At 38.9% G+C, this 24,468-nt stretch overlaps 1 protein-coding gene and 1 long non-coding RNA gene across 4 annotated transcripts in view; both read left to right on the top strand.

Annotated features, from left to right (window-relative positions):
* The first annotated feature begins 653 nt into the window (after positions 1 to 653).
* Positions 654 to 24,468, top strand: part of LOC133222333 (uncharacterized) — a 237,437-nt gene continuing 213,622 nt past the window's right edge. Inside the window, exon 1 of the long non-coding RNA XR_009728274.1 lies at positions 654 to 810. This is a non-coding gene — a long non-coding RNA (uncharacterized LOC133222333). The remainder of the gene's footprint in view (positions 811 to 24,468) is intronic.
* Positions 1,845 to 24,468, top strand: part of GNPTAB (N-acetylglucosamine-1-phosphate transferase subunits alpha and beta) — a 42,878-nt gene continuing 20,254 nt past the window's right edge. For 2 of the 3 annotated variants that reach the window (XM_061371915.1, XM_061371914.1), the window contains exons 1-8: positions 1,845 to 2,014; positions 6,711 to 6,796; positions 12,013 to 12,132; positions 14,114 to 14,155; positions 14,882 to 15,087; positions 15,773 to 15,837; positions 16,081 to 16,215; positions 22,982 to 23,143. In XM_061371915.1, coding sequence (XP_061227899.1) covers positions 1,898 to 2,014; positions 6,711 to 6,796; positions 12,013 to 12,132; positions 14,114 to 14,155; positions 14,882 to 15,087; positions 15,773 to 15,837; positions 16,081 to 16,215; positions 22,982 to 23,143 — 933 coding nt within the window. In that variant the 5' untranslated portion in view covers positions 1,845 to 1,897. Of the gene's footprint in view, positions 2,015 to 6,710; positions 6,797 to 12,012; positions 12,133 to 14,113; positions 14,156 to 14,881; positions 15,088 to 15,772; positions 15,838 to 16,080; positions 16,216 to 22,981; positions 23,144 to 24,468 lie in introns of those variants that run through there. The other variant, XM_061371916.1, reaches the window with a different exon arrangement.

Below are 24,468 nucleotides of genomic sequence, written 5' to 3' on the forward strand. Positions count from 1 at the left end.
TGTGGTGGGCTCTGAGACTCTGAAGATAGCCACTACTGAATTGGGACCATCCTGTCCCATGGCCCATTAAGGAAGGAAAAACACTGTGACACTTAAAGGGTAAATAGGAGTAGGGCTCAGTGGACTGGGAGTGCTGTGCCAGAGAGCTAGGCACTCTTGGACACTTCTTAGAGAAGTACAATGAGATGCAGCCCTCTTACACCACAACTATGTAAACATACTAGGACAAACTTCTGGAAATAGTCAGGAATTGTTACTTTATAGAGGGAAAAGTAAGAACATAAGGACAATGTTTGTTACTTAGAAAAGTCACTGCAGCGAATTTAAGAACTACTTAGAAGAAGACCTTTTGATGCAGGTATAAAGGACTATAAAGACAGGTGCTACTGTCCCTGGCCCCATGAAGGGTCTATGACACCACATTTTTTTTGCTCTGGTATCCAGAAGAGCCTCTGCTTGATGAAACTTTTGACAGTAGCAATACTAGCAGTGTTTTGTGTAGCTGGCTGAACTTCATGTCAGAAACCAGACCGATGCAGATTAAGGACATGACAGTGCTGTCAGGTAGCAACCTCTAACTAGTTTCATGTTACCACGTTTTTGTCTCAGGAACTGTTCTTGCAGAACTGAAAGAGGGTAAATTTACGTTAGCTATTAGGAAGAAATTTTTTACTATGAGGGTGGTGAGGCCCTGGCACAGGCTGCCCAGAGAAGCTGTGGGTGCCCCATCCCTGGCAGTGTTCAAGGCCAAGTTGGTTGGGGCTTGGAGCAACCTGGTCTAGTGGAAGGTGTCCCTGCCCATGGCAGGGGGTTGCAACTGGATGAGCTTTAAGAGATCCCATCCAAACCAACCCATTCTAGGTTTCTCTGATAATTCTATAACTTCATTAATGACCTTATTCTAGCCTGGTGGCTCCTCTTTCATGAACCTGTGCCCTCACTTCATTTCTGTACTGAATCACTCAGAGAAAGCTTAAATTAAATTTCAGCATGTAGTTCTGATGTATCTCTATGATATCCAAGAGTCCTCTGGATCCATCTTAGCTAGGAAAAATAAATTTGCTTCACAGCATACGTGGAAGCATGGCAGGACGGTGCAGCTCTACGGGCCACAGCTGGAGAGGTGTTTACACGTCCAGAAACCCTGTCTTGCGGGTCAGTAATTTTAAGATCATCTACAACATCACACGTCAAAACTCTTACATTTTATTCAACAGCCAGTAGGTCGTATGGGAAGAATCACAAGTACGATTATGAAGTGAAACTGGTGTGACTTCATTCCTGGCCACATATTCTCACGTGGATCGACTCACTCTCCCTATGCCCGGCAGAACGATGTCAGCAAAGAGCAGGAGGTGTGTAGGTCTGTTTTGTGGCCCACCTGCTGCAGACACAGCCCTGGATCCGGATTTATTCACCCGGATTTCCCACAAAGCTGCAGGGACAGGGTTTTCTCCAGCGGCTCCGCGCTGCTGAGGGGCCTCGATGCCTTGCGCCTGGAGCGCTCCACGCCGCGACCGAGAAGCCAAAATACTGACAACCTCCCAGTCCGACCCCTTACTGCCTTCGGGTACGGAGCCCTTCGGGAAGGCACAGGAAAACCGCAGAGAAGCCACATAGAGGCACACGCCGCGCCATGACGGGAGCCCCCAGCTCCCTGAGGTGCGCCCGCGCTCTCCCCTCAGGCGGGAAGCCCAGAGGCGGGAGTTGCCTCAAGACAGCCACCAGGTGGCGCCGCGGCGCTGCCGGAAGCGGGGCGGGCGCTGAGGGCGGTGGGACCTGCCTGCCTGCCCGCCCCGGCGCACGCAGCGCGGTGAGGCGAGGCGGGCCCGGGGTGGGGGCCGGGCCGCGCCGCGCCGGGCGAGGCGGCGGCAGTAGTGGCGGCCGCCGGCGGGCCATGCTGCTAAAGCTCCTGCAGCGCCAGACCTATACCTGCCTGTCGCACAGGTATGGGCCCTGCCTCTGCCTCGGGGGCCTCGTCCTGATGATCGTCTCCGCCCTGCAGTTCGGGGAGGTCAGTACGGCGTTGCGCCGGCGTGGCGTGGCTGTCCCGCTTCCCCTCCCTTTTTCCCTCCCTGCGGGCAGCTCCGGCCGAGCTGAGTCGGCGGGGACAGAGGTGCTGCATGGCAGGGAGCCCGCGGGTGCGTGCTGGATATATATATATGTATTTATGACATATGGAAATGGTAGTGGTGCTCCCTTCTCCCTCTGGGTCGTTAACCATCGTGGCAGAGAAGCGACAAGAAGCTGCCCCGCCGTGTGTCGCGTTGCGGGAGTGAACAGCTGTAGGCCTGCCGTGGGGACGGGGCTTGTTCCCTGCCGCCTCCCGGTGCGCGGCGGCTCTCCCTCTTGAGACAGCCGCGAGCGTGAAGTGGCCGCCGGGAGGGATAGGTGCCTTCCAGCAGTTCTGGCCGGCCCCGGCAGAGGGGAGCCGGGTAGAAATCTGCGTGCTCCACCACGATTTTTTGTGGTTTTTTTTGTCTTGTGCAATTTTTTCCCCTTCCATTACCAGGTGATTTATTAGTGCTGTGGGGTTGTTTTTTTTTTTTTTGTTTTTTGTTTGTTCTTTAACTCTTTAAAAGCCTGTGCTGGATGCAGCCTTCAAGTAGAAACTGGGAGTGACAGGTTCTTCCTCCCGTCCGGAGTTTAGAGAGTTAAATGTAGCCTCTCTCCAAGCTGCCTGCAGCTCAGCAGTGTGTATTACATTGCTCCCTGCATACTGTTTGTCTGCTATTTTGTAAATGATGCAATGCAACTTATACTTTTTCTATATGTGATTTTCGGTATAGTATGTTTTATAGAGCTTCATTTCACGTTGCCCTGTCTATTTTGGAAGTCATCAGCTAATGAATCTGGAAGGGGAAATAACACTAGTCTTACTTCAGTGTAGTGTTAAAGAGTATAGTGAGTATTCAGGGAATTAAAGTATTTTTGTTAGTGTAAAAAGATGGTCATGCTAAATGTAAGCAGACTGGAATTTCCTGATTCCTAAATTGTTAGGTTTTTTTCTCCCCCTCTTCCTTTTTTTTAGTTCCCTGTTTTATTTTGATGGGCCCTTTCTGATACAGAAAAAAAAAATGAAGAGCTCTAAAGAGTATTACTAAAACTCCTGAGTGTAACACAGTCAGAACTTTATTTTGTGTATCTCTACATCTTCTTTGCATAAAGTGCTTCTTTCCTGCTGTCCTGCAGAGTTTCACAAGTCCCTGAAACACGTGAAAGCTATCAGCAATACTTTAAGGCAGCTGTTTGTACATGACTACATGATTATCAACTTGGATTGGTGTATGTGTCTTGGTGCTGTGAAACTTTGATTACTTTCTTCAGAATTGGGAATTAAACCCAACCTTAGGGTTTCTTAGAAGTTTGAAGGTTTTTTTTAAACACTTCAGTAGTTGTCAAGGTTATGGCTGATTTTGCCGAGAATCAGGCAAAATCACTGCTCAGAATTCCTACCAAATCTTAGTTTGCTACTTCCATCTTTTTTAGATCTATTTGGAAAGCTTACATACTATTTAGACATTGAACAAAGAACTGTCAGACTCATGTAGAAGTAAATCTTCAAAATTATATGTTAAGATAAAAGTGACCAGCAGTGTTTTTCAAAAAACCCAAACAAACAAAAAACCCAAACCCACACCTTTATGGATTTTATTTTTGTTTTTTACAGGGGTGGTAAATGAGCTTGGTAAAAGATGTCTGCATGCAGTTTGCTTTTTACTTTTATGATTTGAAGTGGTCTGTTTTCATAAATAATGGTAGTTCAAGGATTTAGGAAATACTAGGCTTGTGGGAACTAGCAGCCAGACCTCTTCTGGCAACTATAGCGGGAAGAGAAAACACTTCTCCAGTACAGAGTCTGCAAGTCAGCAACTAATAAATAACTAGTAATACAAAATAATAATATATAAATAACTAATAACTATATAAGACTGTTTTGAAAATGAAACCAAGAACTCTTTCTAGTTATTATCAGCTCAGTAATTTTTTAATAATTTATAGGGAACTCTCAAGCAGTAAAAAGTAGCACGAGACATTGTTTTGTCAGACCCTGTGTCTGAGCAGCATTTGTAGTTCTGCTTTTCCTCCACACCCAGGCCCAGCTTTTTTTTTTTTTTTTTTTTTTTTGTCCTAGTAGGCAAAATTAGATCTGCTTGCTTAGATTGATACTAATACCAATATTAATGGTGGCATAAAAATAGATGGCTGGGCCAAAAAAATTGAGATTGGTAATGGTATCCTCCTAGCCTGAAGCTGAAAATTAGTTTGATTTCAAGAAAAAAACCTTAAGCTTAAAGAAGTAACAGTGCATTAAATTTGATTCAGGAACATTTCTGCCAAAACATAGAGGGTAGCCAGGTCTAAGCCAGTGCTGTGTCCTAGTTGCAAGATAGAGCTTTAAATTTTAGAACAGTTTGGTTGCAAACCCTTGGCCATCCTTCCGTAGGTCTCTCAGCTTTGTGAAGTGTTTTATAACTGAAACATGCCAGACTCACAGTTACTACCTGTCTGATACAGTATCTCCTAATAGAGGGTATCTCTCACCCTCTTTTTGACGTTGTTTCCTTTGTGGTTTTATAATATCAGTATGTAAAGTTGTAGCAAAGAGGCCTCCAGGCATTATTGCAACATACAGAATGTGACCTAGAGGAAACAGTTACAGGGGAAAAAGTATCCGGTGGGAAGAGCTTAACTTTTTTCCTAAATGTGTTTTTAACAAGATCTGTCCTGAGTCTTTTTGGTTATAGCTGCATAAAGGTAAAAAGCAAAGGCTTGAACTGTTAATGTTTTTCTCCCAGAGAGCCATGTTATTCATATAATAAATTACATACTTAACTGAATACTTCTGTATTTCTTCTAGAAGCAGATCAGTGTGTGTTAATTCATCGGTATCAGTAGTAGTAATTGTTCCTGCGTGGATATCTTTCAGTGTGTGCTGTATTAAACTAGTGTATTTGGCTGAAGGATGTAATGACTTGCATTTGAAAAAATGTGATAGTGTGTTTTTAAGATGCTTCCTGGCATTTAAAAAAGTGTGTTAAAGGGAGGGAACTTTTATACTGACCTGGGAAATCATGTCCTTTGTAAGGGGAATGAACTTGTACAGATGTGATCTTGGTTACAAAGAGACCATGTGCAGCTTTGGCAGGAATTATGTATATGCATGCACTTGTCATCCAGCGATATGATGGGGCTTCCCTTCTCTCTAGGAGGCTTTAATTTGCTTTAGCGGGCATGAGAGTATAGAAATATATCTCTCCCTTCTTAAAAGGGAGGTGGTAGTCTTTATGTTATGATTTTGAATACTACCTTAGAGAAATGGTATATTGCATGGTTCCAGTAATACTAGAAATAACAGTAAAATTAAAATCTAGGAATAGTGGTGTAAAGTAAATACTATTCTTTTCTAGTATTTTTTTAAACTCTCCAATACATATAAATATGTACTTAAACAAGTAAATAAGCCATGACACCTTCATCTCTAAAGCAGCATAAGATGCCACTGTAGTTTTTAAAGTTAGACTTTTACTGTAAAAAAAATACTATAGCAGGCTTATCTCTGAAAAGAACCTAAGTGTTTTGTATTATTTTTGTTCAGATTACTCGTGCTTTTTTGTTTTGTTTCTTTTTTGCTGTATCAAAACATATTAAGCATTTTTAGTGTTGAAAAGTCAGATTATTTTGTTGTTGTTTAGAACCATGATGTAAGATACTTTGTTAGCAATGGAAACCTAATTATGGGCCTTTGTTTTGTATGTGTATGTACATTTCGGAATGGAAGTGGAATGTAAAGTTGCAGCTTTCCAAAGTAAGAATTGGCTCGAGATTGGTTTCACATTTAGTTAATTTATGAAAATGTCCAGGAATGGCTGGCAAAGGGCATTTAAGTGGGGCACAGCTTGACATTTTAGCTAAGCAACCTTGATGGCTGGGTGAAGGTGTGGAAGACAACACTGCCTTCAGCTGTGTGTTCCCAGCATTTCTTGTCTGCTCCAGCAACCAATTAGAGGAAGATGAAGTGCTCTGGTTTTTGAAGGCTCATCTTTCTGTTTGTTTAGCTCCGTGACTTGGCTCACTGCAGGACCAGGTGAACTCATGTCATGCTAAAGGCAGGTGGCAATAATGCAAGGGGATGGAAGAGAGTCTGCAGCCTGCCGAAGTGATTTGCTCTTGTGTTAGTGTGGCTGCAGTATAAGATGTCACCTATATTGGCCAGGTCAATTTGCATAATTTGATATGCCCTGGCCTGGCTGTTTGTAAAGCTTAAATTTCAGAGGTGTGTATACTTCAGTATGTTCTCTGTGAGAATAGAAAGGAAGACAAGCAAAGTTTGCTGAGGGTTAGGGGTTCTCTGCTTGTATTGAAGTATATTTGGTTTAGGTCCTATTTTTGAGAAAACATTCCTGAATTTTTAAAGGCTAGGAACAAGGAGGAGTTAGGTTACCTAAATAGCTTTAAAAAATGTGTCCGTAAAACATGGAATCCTTATTTGCAGAGAAAAAGCTAAGTTTAAGTGTGCTCTTAAGTTCTAGGTCTGATTGTTGGCTCAGCATAATAACTTAGTTTGGATTAAGGTCTGGTTAGTTGTGTGTTAAGGCATAGATCAATTTGAACAAAAATTAGTTGTGATTAAACATTTCAAAAAGAAATGTGTCTAATTTTAGAAGGTGGTTTCATTAAGTGTTTTTTGTTTTTTGTTTTCTTTACAGGTTGTTTTGGAGTGGAGTAGAGATCAGTATCATGTTATGTTTGATTCATACAGAGACAATGTTGCTGGCAGATCATTTCAGAATCGGTAAGCTTTACTTGCATTTGACAGTATTGCACATTTTATTGTTGAATGAATTTTCAATTATTGAAATCAAATATTTTAGGTGTAACAGTAACATATGGTTGAGTAGGACCTTATTGTATGGTCTCTAAATCTGCAGCAAATTTAAAACTTAGTGGCTTTAAAATTGTGAGTTAGTGCTTAATATCCCAGCTTGGAGGATGTTTGGCATTTGGAAGCTGTAGTCATATAACAGAATTTACATTCTAAATGCATTCAATTCACCCAGTCTCTAATGAAACATCAAAATGGTGATAATGTCAACAGTGAAGGGAAGACGTGAGATGTTCTCCATAGTAAGATAGAAAAGTATAAGTACTATTCTTGTGCACTTAGAATTCTAACTCCCAGTGTTTTCAAAATTATTTTTAATTTACATTACTTTTTTCTGTGACATCTCATGAAGGACGTTATTTAGTAAAGAAGTCACAAAGCTAATAAGCTACTTTTAAAGCTGAGTGCATAGGACAAGTCAGTTGCAGCAAGTTGGAAACAAAGTCATAGGGATATTTGTTTCAGTTAACTGCTACATAACTTCTTGTGGTTTTGTTGTTTGTGTCTGAATAGTCATGGGGTCTGTTGCTCAGGAAGTCAGTGGACTGTGAACTGGTAGGTGGAAGAACCTACTAAGGAGATATCATCTGACTCTGAAGTGTTGTTACACTTGACTGGAAAAACCCTGAGAGCAGACGCTTAATCTGCCTTGAGGTTTGTTGAATCACGGGACATGAGAAATGATCAGATTGGTTTGTCATGCTTCAGCTGGTTCAAGATAACTGTAAAAGTACATTGTGTGGTGTTAGTGAATCCTTTGCACTTTTATAGTCTCATCTCTTACTTCCGTCCCATTTTCCAAAGGGTGGCGGATGAAAGCAGAGTGATAAAGCTCATATGAACGATTAGCGTAATGTTTACATGATTCTGTAGTGCTGAAGTGAAAGCCTGGCAGTTTGTTCCTGTCAGTACTAAAATACCTGATTTTGTGATAATTAAGTACAGTGCTCTTATAAAATGTTTGAGTTTGTCCAAAACAAAATCCCAAATCTTAATGTTGTGATGTAGGTATAGCCATTTCTTATTTCTGCAGTTTGTTTTCTTCATTTTGGTTGTGTAGAGTACTCCTTAGCTAGCATTGATTTCTGTTACCTGTGAGCAAAACATCCAGTGCCTGGGAGAGATTATTGGCTGCCTGAGCAAAAGCTGAAGGTTTTCATAATGGCTGCTTAAGTTATTCCAGGTCACCCATATGTCTTTAATACTCTTACGGCAGGGAGGTTTGTTGTGATGTTTGTGTGCAGATACCAACTTCATGTTGAGACATACTTTTCGAAGTCCCTTGTAGGAGGTTGTTTGTTTTTTAGTATCAAACTTCATGATTGCAGTAATGGACCCTGCCTTGTAGTATGCAGTGTATCATCAGTGGTTTGATGAATTTTTTAAGGCTGGTGTCAATGCAACATGTAGGATGTCACATGGTTTTTACATAAACTGAGGATTATGGTCTTCCAGGTTTGATCCTAGCTTATCCATTGATTTTAATAAGTTCTTACTTTAGCATTAGAGGAAAATGTTCAGAATTGGAGAACAAGAAGCTTGTTGGCTTGGAAGTTAAGCAGTCACTGCTTAGTAGAAAGTGAAAGCTGTACAGCCTTTAAGAAACAATAATGGACCTTCAGCTGAACTAAAGTAGTCTTATCTTCTATGAGCTTTGCAGGAGAACATCTCTATTCTTTTCAAACAGTTGTGTTGCGAACTTTCATAAAGAAAACCACAGTGTAAAATGTAGACAAATTTGTGCATGTGGGCACACTCCTTATGATTATAAACTCAAAAACCTCTTCCTGAGTGACGCAACAGGGATGTTGCTAGCATCATTAGATACAGCTACAGAGTGCCATTCTCTGCAGACCAAGTTGCATTGAAGTTTCGCAATGGCTTTGATTGGCTTTTCCCTCTTGTTGCTTGTCCTTTGGTATCACAGCTGCTATGCTTTCCAGGTAGTCATACATCAGCTGGTAAATGTCCTACTTACATTGCCCATGCTCCTTTTGTAGCTTGAGAAGTGGAGCTTTTTACCAAACTGTCTCATCCAAAACCATTTTTGAATGCTTGCTTAGTTTTGATGTGAAAATAAAAAGGGAGAGAAGGAAACTAAATAATGGAGTTGCTTACATGAGTGTCTTGGATGAGAAATGTATTTGTTAGTTTCCTAGTTTCCAGCAAATTCTGCATTTTAGCAAATGCTTAAATGTAATTTTGCTATTCCAGGACATGGCCAAGTCATATTTAAAACTCCAGAACATGTACAGAAGCATAATGTGAAGGAACAATTCTCAGCTTTTAAAATGTACGGGCTGATTTCAGTATGGTACAGAAAGTGACAGCCATCAGTGGTGGGGGAGTCATTAATTGCTCTGCAGAGTGAGAGCAGGGAGAGCAAAAGACATGCAAATTAGGGACCCAAGAGGTCCTGCAGCAGGAATAGCAATGGAACAGCTAAGTTGCTGTTGGTGGGTAATCACTGAGATGTAACAGGCAGGAGGGCTCAAATGTTTACAGCAGGGAGCTTAAGGGCGTAACAAACTTGTACTCATTCATAAAGAGGCTCAGCAAGGTTGAGGATCACCATATGGTATCTTGGGAGAGATCCAGAGGCTGCTGTACTTCAGCAACAGCAGATGCTGAGACAATGAGGCTTTGTTTTCTAGCTGCAATCTGGGCTGTGAGTATGGCTCTTATATGTAAACAAGCGTCATGGGCATGGAAAATGCTTCCCTGCAGGTGCATAGGAGAGGTAGCATGTGACAAGTCTCCTGTCCTGTCTGGAGAACTGGTAGGTCTGGCTTTGTCTTCAAGAAGGATCTTATTGATGCTTTTACAAGTAAAAGGTTTATAGGCAAAGATTTACAAGTAAGAAATGGGTACATTTTTGAAAGAGGAATTTCCAAACCAAGACTCAACTTATTGTCTGGAAGTCTCCAAGGAAGTTTCCAAAGACCATGTTTGCTGTAATTAAATCAGTAACAAATGGGAAAACTGATGATTTTCTGTAGAAAGGTGTTAACGTAATTCTCATTTAGGCAGCCAATTTTGGACTTAACCTGTTTGACAGACTGGTATTTATGGTGAAGACCAAACCTATAAATCCACATGAAGGAGGAACACAGGTACAGAATCTGAGGCAGAAAGTTTTTTATCTTTTCTGACCTTGAACTACTTGCAAAAGACTCTCCATAGTAAAAAATAGTTTTTTTACTAGTCTGAATTACCACTGGTAATGAAGAGTCAGCTTTCCATGACAGGGTGAATTCAGAGTTAACATGCCTGCCTCTGACTAAAAGTGCCTTTCCTCTGTGGAGTTTATTAGCGTTTGGCTGTATAAAATTTTAATGATAAAAATTACCGTAGCAAATAGTTATATGTGCTTTTGCATGAAACCACACTTCTAGCAAATAATAAGCTGCGTAAAGCTTCGCAGGTGTCTAAATGGCCTAGAACCCTGGAAAGAGTTGGAGTTGAGGTTTCTTGGGGTTGGGTGTTTTTTTTGGGGACATTTTATGTTCTTCAGTGAAGCCTGGGTAAATAAACTCTGCACTTTGCCTGGAAGATTGAGGGTTGGACATTTTTGAAATCAGCTGACTTGAGTCTGTTTTTTCCACCTAAACCGCTCTTGTCCTGGCTGCAGCATTCAAGAGACTCTCAATACAACAATTTAACTGATCACAACAAATGTACAAAAGCTGGAAGAGCTCCTGCTATTGAATTTCTACTCCTGTGGAGAACTTCTTAATTCAAAACATGCCTTGTGTTGCACCTGTTAATGAACCAGAAGCTAGTGTCATCTCTTGAGAAAGAGGTGAAATAACTGATTGGAAGGGTAGTTGTGTTCAGTAAACATACTTTTTTTTTTTTTGCCATTTGAGAGGATAACCTTCTCCAGGGTGTTGCATGTCAGAGGCAAGTGACTTTCTGGGTGGTGCTGCTGGGGAAGGCAGCCCTGTTTCTGTCTCAGAATGATGCACTGTTATCCTCTGACATTTTGTAGCTCAGGAACAGTGCTGAATTGAGCACGAAGTGTTCCTATTTATTGTGCTGTTACCAACTGCTGGCTGCCCTTTTACCAAATTTTGTGCTTCAGTTACTGAATCTCAGCCAGTAGCAGATGAAGCTGGGTAGAAGTTGTCTGTGTGGCATGTTGTACAAGGGAAGGTGGAGGAGATGCTTGCCTATAAGCTGTCTCTTTTTGAATGCTTTTTGAAGGATGCAGTGGGTGTGGAGGGAACACTTTACCCTGGAAACCTTATTGTGTGACCCAAGGGATCTTAGCATTAGAGAAGTGCTCAGTGTTTGCTAGGCTATCTTTGGTTCAAGAAGGTATTGAATAACTTGACTCTAGAACTTTTGAAGATAATAGTTGGGTCATCCTCCTGCTATCTGGGACTGAGAAGTTCAACCATGGCAGCAGCCTGGAGTATGCACTGAAACAAAGCTGTGGTCCTTGGAGAGATTATCATAAACAGAAAAAAAGGTGCCCAACCACCTTTATTTTCTTCTGCCCCAGGTATACTAAGAAATCTGTAAGGGTCTAGAAGAAATCTCCAGGGTGTTAAATTGTGTCAAGAATGAATTTGACTGTCGTGTCTAGAGTCTAAATTCATGTACCCTACTTAGGCTGTTTGCTTATGAAATGTCCTGGTAATAGTATCTAAGAGGCATTCCTATAATAGAGACCAGGTCCTGCTGAGATCTTATAGGCTCTGTGAAATCAAATAATAGCAAGTATGATTTAAGTAGTTATACTTTGTGCTGTTCTGTCTAATGTAGTTGGTGAATTAAGGATGTGCCAGTTCTGATTTGCGAAGTATTTTGTGGGTTCAAAGGAGTTGGGTTATATGATAATGTGTGAAATTTAGAGCTTAAAAGTTCAGATTTCCATTAGTTAATGAACTGTTATAGCCACTGTGTCCTTTTTTGGTTTTATGTCTGTGATGTTTTGTCAAAAGCTTGTGTATAATTAAGAGAATATATATATGGCTAAAGAGATACTTTTTGCTTTGTCTTGTTTGCAGCTAAGACACCAAGTATTTCTGTTGTTAGACAGAAATTGCTATTGTGGGATGCCACAAATGCTTGTAATGTAATATTAAACAGCTCATGTAGCTTTCATTTGAATTATGTAGGCTTTGTTTACCCATGCCAATTGATGTGGTATACACCTGGGTGAATGGCACAGATGTTGAACTGATCAAAGAATTGCAACAGGTCAGAGAACAGATGGAGGAAGAGCAGAGAATAATGAGGTAATAATCTTATTTATTTTTTTCCCTTTAGCCAATGGCAGCAATCTAATGCAGTGCTAGTAGTCTTTGTTTTTCTCCCATGTTACTCAACATGGAAATTCAAAGCACATTTTCTCACTCCTTCATTTGGTCATTCTCAAAATCTTGTTTCAGTTCTACATTTAGCTGTGATTTGTCTCATCAGAAAACTGTTTAAGATACAAAGCATAATAATTTAAAGGATGAAGGATGTTGTCTTGAGTGTGTAAAATGCCATGCAGTAACCTGTGCTTTGTGTATGTCATTTTACTTTGATTTCTGTAACCTCATTTGTTAATAATTATAATGAAATTATATCTCAAATGTGTAACCTGTCTTCCTCCTCAACCCCCCTGTGTATATATATATATATATATATATATTTTATGACTTAATAAAATCTTAAGCATGTTTCTTAAAGGCTATTTTTAAAAGTCAGGTTTGTAGTCAGTCTCCCAAACATTGAAACTGAGAAAGAGGAAAATAATTTATTCATGTTACAAAGGTATGAGTTGGCCTTTAGCTAAAGAGGAAAAGATCTGTATTGCTGCATTTGGTGTTATAGGTTGTGCTATAGAGTTCTGCAAAATTAGTGATCTAAGGCTTCAAACAGGCTACTTCCAAAACACCTTGGATTGTGTTTTGTAACCATCTATATAATTCTTAATAAACAGCTTTGTAGCCACATGATCGGTTTAGGCTAAATGGAAGAAAAAAATCTGTATTTTAAGGGTTGCCATATATTCAGAATCTGAAATCCACAAGTGAGCAGATTAATCTGATTTTTGGCATTTTACAACTTGCAATTTAGGTACCACTGACAATGTAATCACAAGTGAAATTCTGGGTTGTTTTTTTTTTTTGCTATCTATTAGTAGATCTGGTAGCAATAATTAGTTTAGTATTAGTAAAACTTTAAATCTTTAGACTTTGAAGTCTAGACATCTTAAACACGGACTTTGCTCTGAAAAGCTGTCAAATTTTTACTGATCTTTCCCTAGCAGTTGATACAGTGAATGTCAGTGGTTTTAGCTTTGCCATTGCTCATGCTGTTTTTCCCATTTTGCAAAGGGAAAAAACATTTCCTCCTACCTCCCTTCCACCTTCCATAATAATGATATGGAAAGTTGATATTGAGCCTATGAGTAAGACTTGTGTCCATGCCATGTTCATTATATACAGGGGCAGCTGGTTCTCTCCCTTGTAGATAATTTTTTTCATGTGCTTTGAAGTCAGCTAGCACTGTTGCAGAAAGAGATGTTTCATGGGATCAAGATAACTACAGAAGACAAAGGCAAGGATACCGCAAATCTCTGCTGATCAGTGTATATTTTGTACTGCATAGAAAAACTTAGTAAGTTGTAACTTTGTGGTTGATATGCCTGAATTGAGCTAGTCATGGTCCAGGTGCTTTATTCTTTATTGGAAAGAGTAGCTTGCTGGAGGGTGGTTCTCTTTCTTTCGGTGTGTGTAGAAGGGGGGGCCTTCTGATACTATTATTACTTAGTACTTCACTGCCTTTACGTTAATCCTTATTAGCTTCTATGTGCACATGGTAAATGCATGACAAACCTTGTCAGAATAAGTATGTTAGGCAAAACAATCAAGTCAGCCTAGTTTCAGGTCACTTCATCCTGGTTTCTTACCAGTGTTTTTCATATCAGCATCAGTTTTGTTAGGTAATATAATAATAACCACTGAAATCCTGTTAGCAAAGAGTCCTGTTGCCACAGCTGTGAGTATAACCAAGAATTGTTGAGTTCCACTGCACAAGGGTGAGGAGTGAGGGGCATGTGTCAACCTGTGCTCACTTTGGCAAGGCTAATGGCAAGGCAGTTTTATAATTGGTTTATCAGTGCATTCACAATGTGTCCCTGACTCAGTTAACAATCTGAAATTAGACTAAATTCCTTCCTGTTAACTCCTGCGTTATTTAATGAAGTTGTTTTTAACTTGGTTATAGGGAAATGCTTGGAAAGAATGCAACAGAACCAACAAAGAAGAGGTGGGTTTCTGTGGGTTTGGGTATAAATTGGAATAAATTATGTCCTACTCATTGTCAGCTGAAAGCAGATGCTGGCTGGGAAGGTCGTTTGATTTTTCCATAGCCTGTGAATGCTTTACTTTTGTGTCACTTCAAGAAAAGTTGACAGCATGATAATAGAAGTAATGTTATTGTGATATATATGAGTGAACTTCTTAAAATGTGACAATAAGTTAAAAAACTGGATCCTTGTTACTGGTTAAGCATAGTACCTATTTTGAGTGAATTTAATGCATATGTACCTGGAATTTTATAATTCAAAAAGCTGAAAACATTTTCAGCGTTGCTTTCACCTGCCATTTGTATATGTGACACTGCAAGTAATTGCTGTGAGGGTACAAGCTTCTTGCAGCTCTGCTGCCAGGAAGTGGCAGGGCTTGGTCTGTACCATTTGTCATTTGGCTTGGCTGTTGTATTATTTTAGAGATCTTTGTAAGCTCATCTTTGTGGGCAAACTTTGAAATCTTGGAAATATTTGGAAAAAAATTAATGGAAATGAATGACTAACAGCCAGATACTCATCTGCAACAAAATAAGCATGCTCTTGGTAACTTCCCTCTGCCCCAGCAGCAGATGTTACAGGTAATTGATTAGATTTTACAAAAACTTCTCTCATTGCGTCTAACATTGTTTTTTTGTCTTAAATCTTCTGCTGTTGTTAGATATACCTTTGTTATTTTGCTGTAGTGAGAAGCAACTGGAGTGTTTGCTGACACATTGCATCAAAGTGCCAATGCTTGTTCTGGATCCTGCGCTGCCTACCAATGTCACACTGAAAGACCTGCTGTCTGTTCATCCTACTTTACAAGCTGCTAATAACATGTTCTTTGTAGCAAAACCAAAAAATCCTTCTACCAATGTGACAGTAATTGTTTTTGATAGCCCCAAGGATGGTAAGAATTTATTTGTCAGATTCCAGCTAGTTTTCTAGAGGAAGATTTTTAGTAAGCTACTGTGAATTTGTTTTATTCCCTCCAATACCGACTGCCACTAAATTTTCTTTCTGACTTTAGCAAGTCATTCAGCACCTCTTGCCCTCAGTCTGTTCCTCTGAATGATGACATTAATGATACAGTTTGCTTACCCCCCAGGCAGCTGATTACAGGTGATTAGAGTTTCATGCTTTAAAAAACTATTGCAAAACAGGCTTGATATCTGAATATCTGTGTTCCCTGATAATCTCAGAAGGCTGAGGTTTAGACTGAAGAAGATTAGTTTTAGAAATCCTCTTTTAATTGCTGTGAACTCTAGGTCGAATATTGTGCAGTAAGTTCTGCCCTTGCTCAAAGGATTTCATACTTAAAACAAAATTATCCATGTGTTCAGCATATATAAGTAAGATTTTAGAGCAGGGGTGGGCTCCTTATTTTGTTTAATATGTAGTGGCAGACCACTACCACCCACTAGCCCAAGCACTAGTGTTTGTTTTACCACCAAAAATTATTTACCAATTAAAGACAACTGTTCATACCATAAATACCCAACTTTTCTGATTTGTAAAAATGTATCTTGTTTACTAGAATATACAAAAGAAGTGACTTTCATTTTTTTATTTGCAATGAATTTTATGTATTCTAGTTGAAGCTGCCCATTCTGGAATGTTAAAAGACAACAGCAAACACATAGTATGGAGGGGTTACCTGGTACGTACTTTTAAAATCTGTTGATTAGTTTTTCAATGTCTTAAACTTTTTGTACCATTTTAAAAAGTGTTTCTGTGATAATCTCTTTCCAGAGTTCATATGTAGTGAGAAATGAATGTTGAAGCTTGGGTTAAGTGACAAAATACTCACTATTAAATCTGTTCACCTAATGAAGGATTGATATATAAATATAAATTACTGTAAGATTAAAAAGGTCTTTATATTCTATTTTCTTGTTTCTAGACTACAGACAAAGAAGTTCCAGGTCTAGTATTAATGCAAGACTTGGCCTTCCTTAGTGGATTTCCAGCTACATTCAAAGAAACGAATCAGCTACGATCAAAACTGCCGGAGAGCCTGGCCTCTAAAGTAAAACTGGTAAGGGTCTGTAGGAAAGAGTAACTTAGTTGTATTGGTCTTTTGTCACATTGATCACATATGGGATCTCAGCCACCTAGAAGATTTAGGATGTTTCTGATAGTATTCTGTTTTTCTGTGTGACTCTTTTCTTGAGTTGTGAAGAGTAGTAAATAGTGACTCAGATAGTTGCCTTCAAAAGACCAATTGTCCTGTGACTGCAACTTATTAAGTATTAGATTTGCTAGCTTGAAACTGATTTAAAAGTACCAGCCTTGTCAGTTTCTTTCAGCCATTTGCTACAGGCTGTTGTCTTGCTGAAGTGTATTGTATTGCTGGCTTGTTTTATGTGACAGAATTCTGTTTATGTAGCTGCCTAGCTTTTTCCTTCCCTCTGCTTTTAGAAGAATTATCTTAATAGTAACAACACTAGATTGTTTCACACCTGAATACTGTATTTCTCTCTGCCAAGTACTCTGTATGGTCCCATGCAAGCTACACTTCAGCGTGCCCACCTTCAAGACCACAGTAGATCACAACTTGTGTGACTGTGCCATCATAAATATTTTGTGCCTTCTGTTTTCCCCTGCTATTTGGACACCTATTCCAGTTATAGCCAGGTTTAATAGCTAATAATTTCAAAAGTTTTTGAAAATCATTGGCTTATGTATTGCAGGTGTGATTGGTGGTTTGAATAGGGACTGAGCCCAGGGAGTTTGTGGAGGAAGAGGAGTTAGAATGGATAAAGGGATGTCAGTTCATAAGTAATCTGTCATTGTTTGCCCACCTGTAGGATGTACTAATTCACTTTACAGCTTGTTCTTGGTGCTCAAATTACATCCTTTCCTTGCCTTTTTTTTTTTTTTTTTTTTTTAATGCTGGGTTAACGAATCGTGTGTTTTACTATTGCAGAAATGATACTGAGTAACCCCTTTCACAGGCTGGTCAGGCTGCAATTTAACACAAGCTGAATTTCTTCTTTCTTGTCCCAGCTCGTGTTAGCAGGATGTCTTAGAGGCTTGCTAACAAGTAAACGTACCTGTACCCCTCTACAAGCTCTTAAGAGATAAACAGCTTAATAGAGAGAGCTCTTGAAGAGTTACTTAAGCTTAAATAGTTCTTTTGTCACTGTTTATACCTCTAGTGTATTTATAGAGAGCGGCTATGGCTCTTCCTAGCCTTTGTTTTACTAACTTAATCAGGTAATGCTTATCCAGTGGCACTGACTCTCCATTCCTCTCATACTTCTGACAGCCCTTCCCCACCACTTCTACCATGGATTTGTCTGCCTTTGTCATGGTTTAAGCTCAGCTGGTAACTTAGAACCATGTAGCTGCTCGATCACTCCTCTTTCCCACCGCCACTCCAGGAGGGATGGGGAGGAGAATCATAAGAATGCAACTTCCATGGGCTGAGATAAGAACAGTCCAGTAACTAAGGTATAACACAGACCAGTACTGCCACCACCAGTAATAATAATGATGAGGGAAATAACAAGGGAAGAGAATACAACTGTTCACCACCTGCCGAGCGATACCCATCCCAACTCAAAAGGTGATCTAGCCCTTCCGGATAACTCCCCCCATGCTGGGCATGATGTGTAGTGGTATGGAATACCTCTTTGGCAGGTTTGGGTCAAGTGTCCTGTTGCTGCTTCCTCCTGGGTTCCTGTGTCCCTCCTCACTGTCAGAGCATAAGACTGAAAAAGTGATTGGTCAGAGTAAACATTAGTTATCAACGACTTAAAGACATTGGTGTTATCAGCATTGTTCTCAGACTAAAGTCAAAAACACAGTGCTGCACCAGCTACTGAGAAGGAGAAAAATAACAGCTACAGCTGAACCCAGGACAGAGTTCAATGTGATTGGCTGGAATTTTGTGTGAGGCATCTACGAAACTTGTTACACAGTGAAAAATGTTGTAGTACATAGCTAACACAAGGCTGGCAGACTTGCTGTGTGTTACATTATGCCCATTGCAAATAGTGGTGTCACCATTTTTTCATTACCTCTGTTGCGTCCTTCCAATACACTGCTGTGTATCGGTGCTGTTCATAAAAATTGTCTCTTGCTATTGTGAATCCGTTGCTAATTTGGGTGAGAGATGGCAGATGTGCTCTGATGCAGCCAGAGCATCCTTCCTTTTGTTTCTTAGTGGCACATTAGTTAAATAGCTGTAGATATTCATATGGTCAGCTTGCCAGTCTCTGCTTGTTATATGGGCTATCGGTATTTTTTTAATTGCTTTAAAGAAATGCTGCTTCCTGTGGAGAAGTAAGGTTGTTATCCAACAGGAGATGGTACTTCAGTTTTGCTGTCTGAGATACTAAGGAATGTTTTTAGTTAAATGCTTCCTGACTTTGAGCCATCTGAAGAATCTTCTTTAAGTACAGTCATCCATTTGCTTTTGGAGCCTTTTATAGTCCCTTACCACAGCTTAAGGTACAGGTTATGGGTAGTTTTATCATAATTGTCTTAATGGAGCTGAATTGCTCAGAATACCTTTGACTTGAATTACCAGCTCTTTTCATTTATTAAACTTGCCCTTTAGCATTTAAGAAATTTAGGAACAAGATGTTCCTTAATTATTTTTTTTTCCTGTTGCAATTAAAAGTCAATTAGCCTATGTTTTCCTAACCTAGGGTTATATTCTAGGAACAGCTCTTCTGTAACATTCTCATTAATTACCGAATTGGTGTCTGAAATAATATTGCCTCTATCAATTCAGAGAGTATTTGGTAGAAGAGAAAATCAGTTTGCTTCCTCTTCTGGGAATATATCACAGCAACATCCTAGGCAATGTTTGTTCTCTGGCGAACATCATAGGTATAAGGTCTCATAGTAACATAGTTGTGGAGAGTGTTTCCCACTCAAACAATATTTGGAATTTATTTTTCTGTCCCTTAGCAGATGTTGCTTTATACTCTTCTTTTTTTTCCCTGATTTTGACTTGAATCAGTTTTCTTATCCATAGTACCCCCTTTTTTTTTTTTTGGAAGCAACATCCTTTGCCTGTTATGTTTCTGCATGATTTTTCCTTACCCTGTCTTGGTTGTGTTTTTCAGTTTGCTGTCAGTCATGTGTCATTCAGTTGGTTAAAAAACTTTGTACAAGTTCTCTTTTCATGGTGTGTTCTTATCTTTGTGTAAAGATTGCCACTGAGATCAACTCATTATCTGTTCCTAAGAGCTCCTCTTCTGCAATATGATTAGGCATATCATTTATACAGAGAATCTCTGTATAAACACTTTTTTTTTTTTCTTTTCCTTAGGTATCCACAGTGTTCTGCAGTTTTTCTATTCAGTCATCAATGTTCTCTGTGTTTCTTTTCCTAGTAGTGGACGCTTAGAACAATTAAATTGGGATTATTGGTCATAGCATTGGATTATTCCCCAACCCGTTCTCTACTCTTGATAGCAGCAATTGATTTACATTACACATACAATGGAATATATGTATATGAATGTAAGAAAGGTTTTATTTGCAAGGATTACAAATTTTTATGTATGAAATATTGATCAGATCACTTCTGTAGAAGCCTTTACCAGGATCCTAGCTGAGAATCAGTTCTTCATTCAGTGGATGTTGTAGGTATGCAGTTATGATAAACATAACTAAGTGTGGTTTTCTCTTTGCCAGAGAGATTGATGCTAGGTTAATGCTACAGTCAAGTAGATAAAAGGTTGGTTGTTTACAGCCTCCACTGAAATTTGCAGCAATTCCTCTGTTGGTATCATTTCTGGAATCTGAAATCTCTGAAGTGATGTGAGATATCAAGTGAAGAGGAAGAGAGTTGCATCCGAGTTTAGACTGCACTCATGTCTCATAACCACCTCCTGATGCCTAATGGGTGTTTGCGTGCTCTAAGTGGCTGTTTCTTAGCATAATGCTGGAAGTAAAGAAACAATAGTAAAAAAAAAATTCAACCATGGTGCTATTAGGAGGGAAGAAAAGGTGAGAATGGGAAGAAAGTAGCTGTTGATGTGTTGAATGTTGATAATGTTTTAATTGGATCGCTTTAGTTTGATTGAAATAACTTCTCAATGCAAAGAGGACTAAAAATTAGTCTGACATCTGGGCCAGGTGTTTCTTCTAAAAAGCTCTGAGAAAAGCAGCTTAGCTGAACAAGAGGGTGTTAAATTGTGAAGATTTAATACACAATGAATCAATTTCCAAGGGGAATTATGCATGTTATGGTCTACTGAATTTTTGTACTTACGTCCTGTGCTCTAATGTAATGATATGGAAGTTTATTTCCAGATGAAAGGAAGCAGCAATGTGTCTATTAATCACATTTGTTGTTCTATATTGTGTGTGTTATGACAGATGTGGTTGAAAATTGTATTTGGCTGCTTTTTATTTTCCATGCTTTCTTAATGGTGCATTCTTAAGCCACTAGATGGAGGTGTTACTCTGGTTGTGCAGCTCCTTCCTACTAAGCCATATTTCTTTAAAGGCCATAAAAATGTTACGTCATACCTATATATGAAGAACAATTGAATTTATTTTTTTTTCTTATCCCTTCTCCCCTGATCTAAATTTTTAAAGAAAACTATTATTGTTCAGCCTGGGCCTGTGCCTGCACTGTGTCTTTTCAGCCTGCTTGTGTTAGAAGCAGAAGGTTGCCTGATCATAACGAAACTTGTGCATCTATCTGCTTTTTTATTTTCCTGTTATATTTTCATAACATCTTTGGAATACTGACCTGTTTTGGCCGGATGAAGATATTTTTGAGAAGGTAATAAATATTTCAGGGGAAATTGCATTCCCACTGAGAGGAGGTTAATACCTGTGAGACATTAGAAAACCTGCCATGGAAGAATTCCATTTTGAATATACCAGCAACAAAAAGCTTAAAGCAGAGCTTGCAATTCATTAGAATCTAGTTAGTTGTGTCACCAGATAACTTCACTGAAATCTAATTTTATTGATAACTCTGCTTATGAAATGGCTTGTTTCTTAAAGATATTGATGGAAAAAAAAACATAGATAATAAAAAGAATCTTTTCAGTGAAGGGGTTATCTTAACTTCGGGTGCTGAGCAGCGGAGCACATTTTTCCACTACTTTGTGCTTGTGCTTGAACTGTTACATATTTAAAAACCAAGAGCATATATACTTTGTTAGCAAGGGGAAGGGAGAAGCGTTTGCACTAAATTTAGTTAAGAATCTGTAGTACAGGTACCTATTGTGTTGAGTTTGGTGGAAACATGTCGAAGAGAAATTACATGTTCTTAAATTCTTTCAGAGCTCTAGAATGGTAGTATTTTTTATACATGTGTTTTAAATGACAGGTTCTGAGGGACTGTGTGACACTGTTGTATTCCTAAATAAAGCACATACCCGCTGATGGCAGCTTTGCAATCTGTAGCATTCTGATACCGGTATTTTTGGAGGTTGCTAGCTGCAGTCCGTAACTATACCTCAGCCATTTAGCTACTGAAGCCATCCTTTCCACACGTAGGTTCAGATGATTCCCTGGAAGGTCTGGGATTTATCAGATTTTTCTAATGGCAGGCCTCATAAGTCAGATTGAAGGATCTCAAATAGCATATGAGTCAAAGCATCAACAGCTTTAAAATGTCACAAGTGGGACAGCTGGTCTTGCTAAGGGAAGGCATGCTAACTCTGGGACAAGTGTTGCTTGAAAATTAGCAGAAAGGGTCATATTTAATAAAAAATAAAGAAATAGAGAGTATTATGCGATAAACAGATGGTTTTGCTGTTTTTGAACATGACAGTATTCAAATTTTGTTAACTTATGAATTGCATTTTAGATCTTATGCAATTGAAAATCTAGTAGACATGCTTATTTGTCTTGTGTTGCATGAAGGAACAAAAAATAAACATAACATCTAATAAATACTGTTGATGGTTGACTGCATTTATTCTCAATCTGACTGTTGAATATATGCATTTGGAGAATCAAAGTGCAGTCCTGCATTTAGCTTGTTTGTGTCTGCTTACAATACTTGATACAGTAAACAATGTGTTTTACTGGGTTATGCTATATTTTGAGTGAAATGTTTTGCTGCTTTGTAATTTGTAAACTGTACTAGCAGTTTGAGAGGGTATGTAGTGCAAGCCCCTTCTTATCCTGTGCATTGTGAAATCTGATACACAGGCTTACTTGTGGCAAGAGATAAAAACAGCAAACAGATCAAACAGTCCACAAGTAAGAAATGACCTTAACAGCATATTGGCAACCATCATTAAGGACTTGGAGACCCACATGGATTAGTTCTGGAGCCCTTTGTATCTCGGGTTTCTGAGCTGTATGTTGATCTCCAAACCATTCTGAAAATTTCATGCTCCTGACAGCAATGATGAATTGGTGGCCTTAATTTTCTGAGAAGAGCATTACTTAAGACTGAAAAAAAAGTATGATTCCTCTAGTCATATAATAAAATTGTAATAAAATATGATTTCTGTTATTGGGGGTTGGAGGGAATGGCTGGGGACTTCACTGCTCACTCCAGAAATATTTAAACATGGACAGCTTTACTGTTTCCGGATCACTGTGTAAAAAAAATAATAATTCTTTGGAAAGTGAAAATTAAACATCTAGAAATGTTCTAGATCTTTAAATGTTTTCAATTTTCCATTTGACTGCCCCCTTTTGTGTTCTTACAAAATTGTAATTCTTCAAAAACAGTGTTTTCCGGTTGTTCTTAATAGTAACTCTAGTAAGAAAAATACAACTAAAAGATGGAATTGGCAAAGACTGCAAAGAGGTAAACAGAGTACTTCTGTGGTGCATGCCAGAAGTTATTTTCTCTGCTTGTATAGTTGCAGCTCTATTCAGAAGCCAGCGTGGCTCTCTTGCAACTGAATAACCCTAAGGGTTTCCAAGAACTGAGCAAGCAAGCAAAGAAGAACATGACTATAGATGGAAAAGAGCTAATGCTTAATCCTGCTTATTTACTATGGGACCTCAGCTCTGTCAGCCAGGTAGGTAAATTCTGTTACAGCATGTAAAGGTGTTACTTAAAAACTGCAAGTAGAGGCTAACTAGTCAATCACAAGGGACAAGGGATTTCTTCCAGAAGCTTGGAAGTGTTAAGAATCCAGTATTTGTTATGTTGTAAGAAAACATTACAAGAATACTGTCAAATTCTGAAATCAAGGAAGAAGAGGGATGAAGAGGGTGATGTTTAATTGAAATTTTCATGTTCTCTACTAAGTGGAAAATTTTGCCCTCTGCTCTAATAAAGTTGTGTGCTGTCAAGTCATGAAAGGCTTAACTGATGCTGACTGGCAGATAAGTAGTCTTCGGGGGGAGGGGAGGCTTTATAAAAAAACATGATATCTCCTTCCTGATATGTTTCTTAAACTTTCTTTTTTTTTTTTTTTTTTTGCTTTGCAGCGTAGTGTGTGCTGAGTAAATGCTAGTTTCTTCTCTTACAAAAATTTTGAAGACCTAGAATGCAGATGTTTGCAATGAAAGGTTTACTTTGCATACTTTTGACGCAAGCAAGGATTTTTAGTTTAGCAGCAGGAAATAAAATAACAAGGTGTCTGTTTGAAGATAAGATCTTGTAAAATCTGTTTATTTTTGTTTCTTTCTCTCCTCCTCCTAGAATATTAAATTCACAGTAAATGTCAAGTGGCATGATTAAACTAAACGTGCCTTCTCCAGTCAAACCTTCCGCCTGTACCCTGTGAACCTGACTTCTGTAGAGCTTGCTTTCTTAATACAAACCCTGAACTCAGACTTTATACTTCTCCATGTTGAAATTATGCATTATTTTGTGAATGGGTACTTAGCCAATGGATGCTGGTGTTGCTGAGATGTTTTCAGTTATGTTTTTGAGAACACATAAACTGTGTTACTGTACATACTAGAAAAGGAGAAGACTTATTTACAGTGTGTAGAAGCTGCAGTGAAAATGGTAATTGTTAAATGTTCAAATTTTTTCTTGAGTTTCCTGTTTCAGTTGGTCATACTTCTGTTACAAATGTTCTTTTTAGGCAGCCTTAATTGTTGTTTGTAGAAGAGGCCATTAAGTTCTCATAAATGGGAGAAGAAACAGATGATATAGTGTCATGTTACCTAATTTTGTTATTTACCTGATGAGTTTCTAATTAAAACATTTTAATAAAAACACATGGAAACATTTAGCTATTTTATAGTGACTGTTAGGCCAAGTTTTGTTAATTTTCTCCTGCTTAAAGTCTTTAAAATAAGAGTGGGGGATGACTGAAGAGCTGCTACATCTTGACACTTTCACTGTATCTATATTAGGTGACATTTATATATGGCTTATGATGCTATA

This window comes from Neopsephotus bourkii, unplaced genomic scaffold (assembly GCF_033783945.1).
Source record: "Neopsephotus bourkii isolate Nb327-2 ecotype Australia unplaced genomic scaffold, CSIRO-AGI_Nbou_v1 NB_1589, whole genome shotgun sequence".
In the NCBI taxonomy this organism is placed as follows: Eukaryota; Metazoa; Chordata; class Aves; order Psittaciformes; family Psittacidae; genus Neopsephotus; species Neopsephotus bourkii.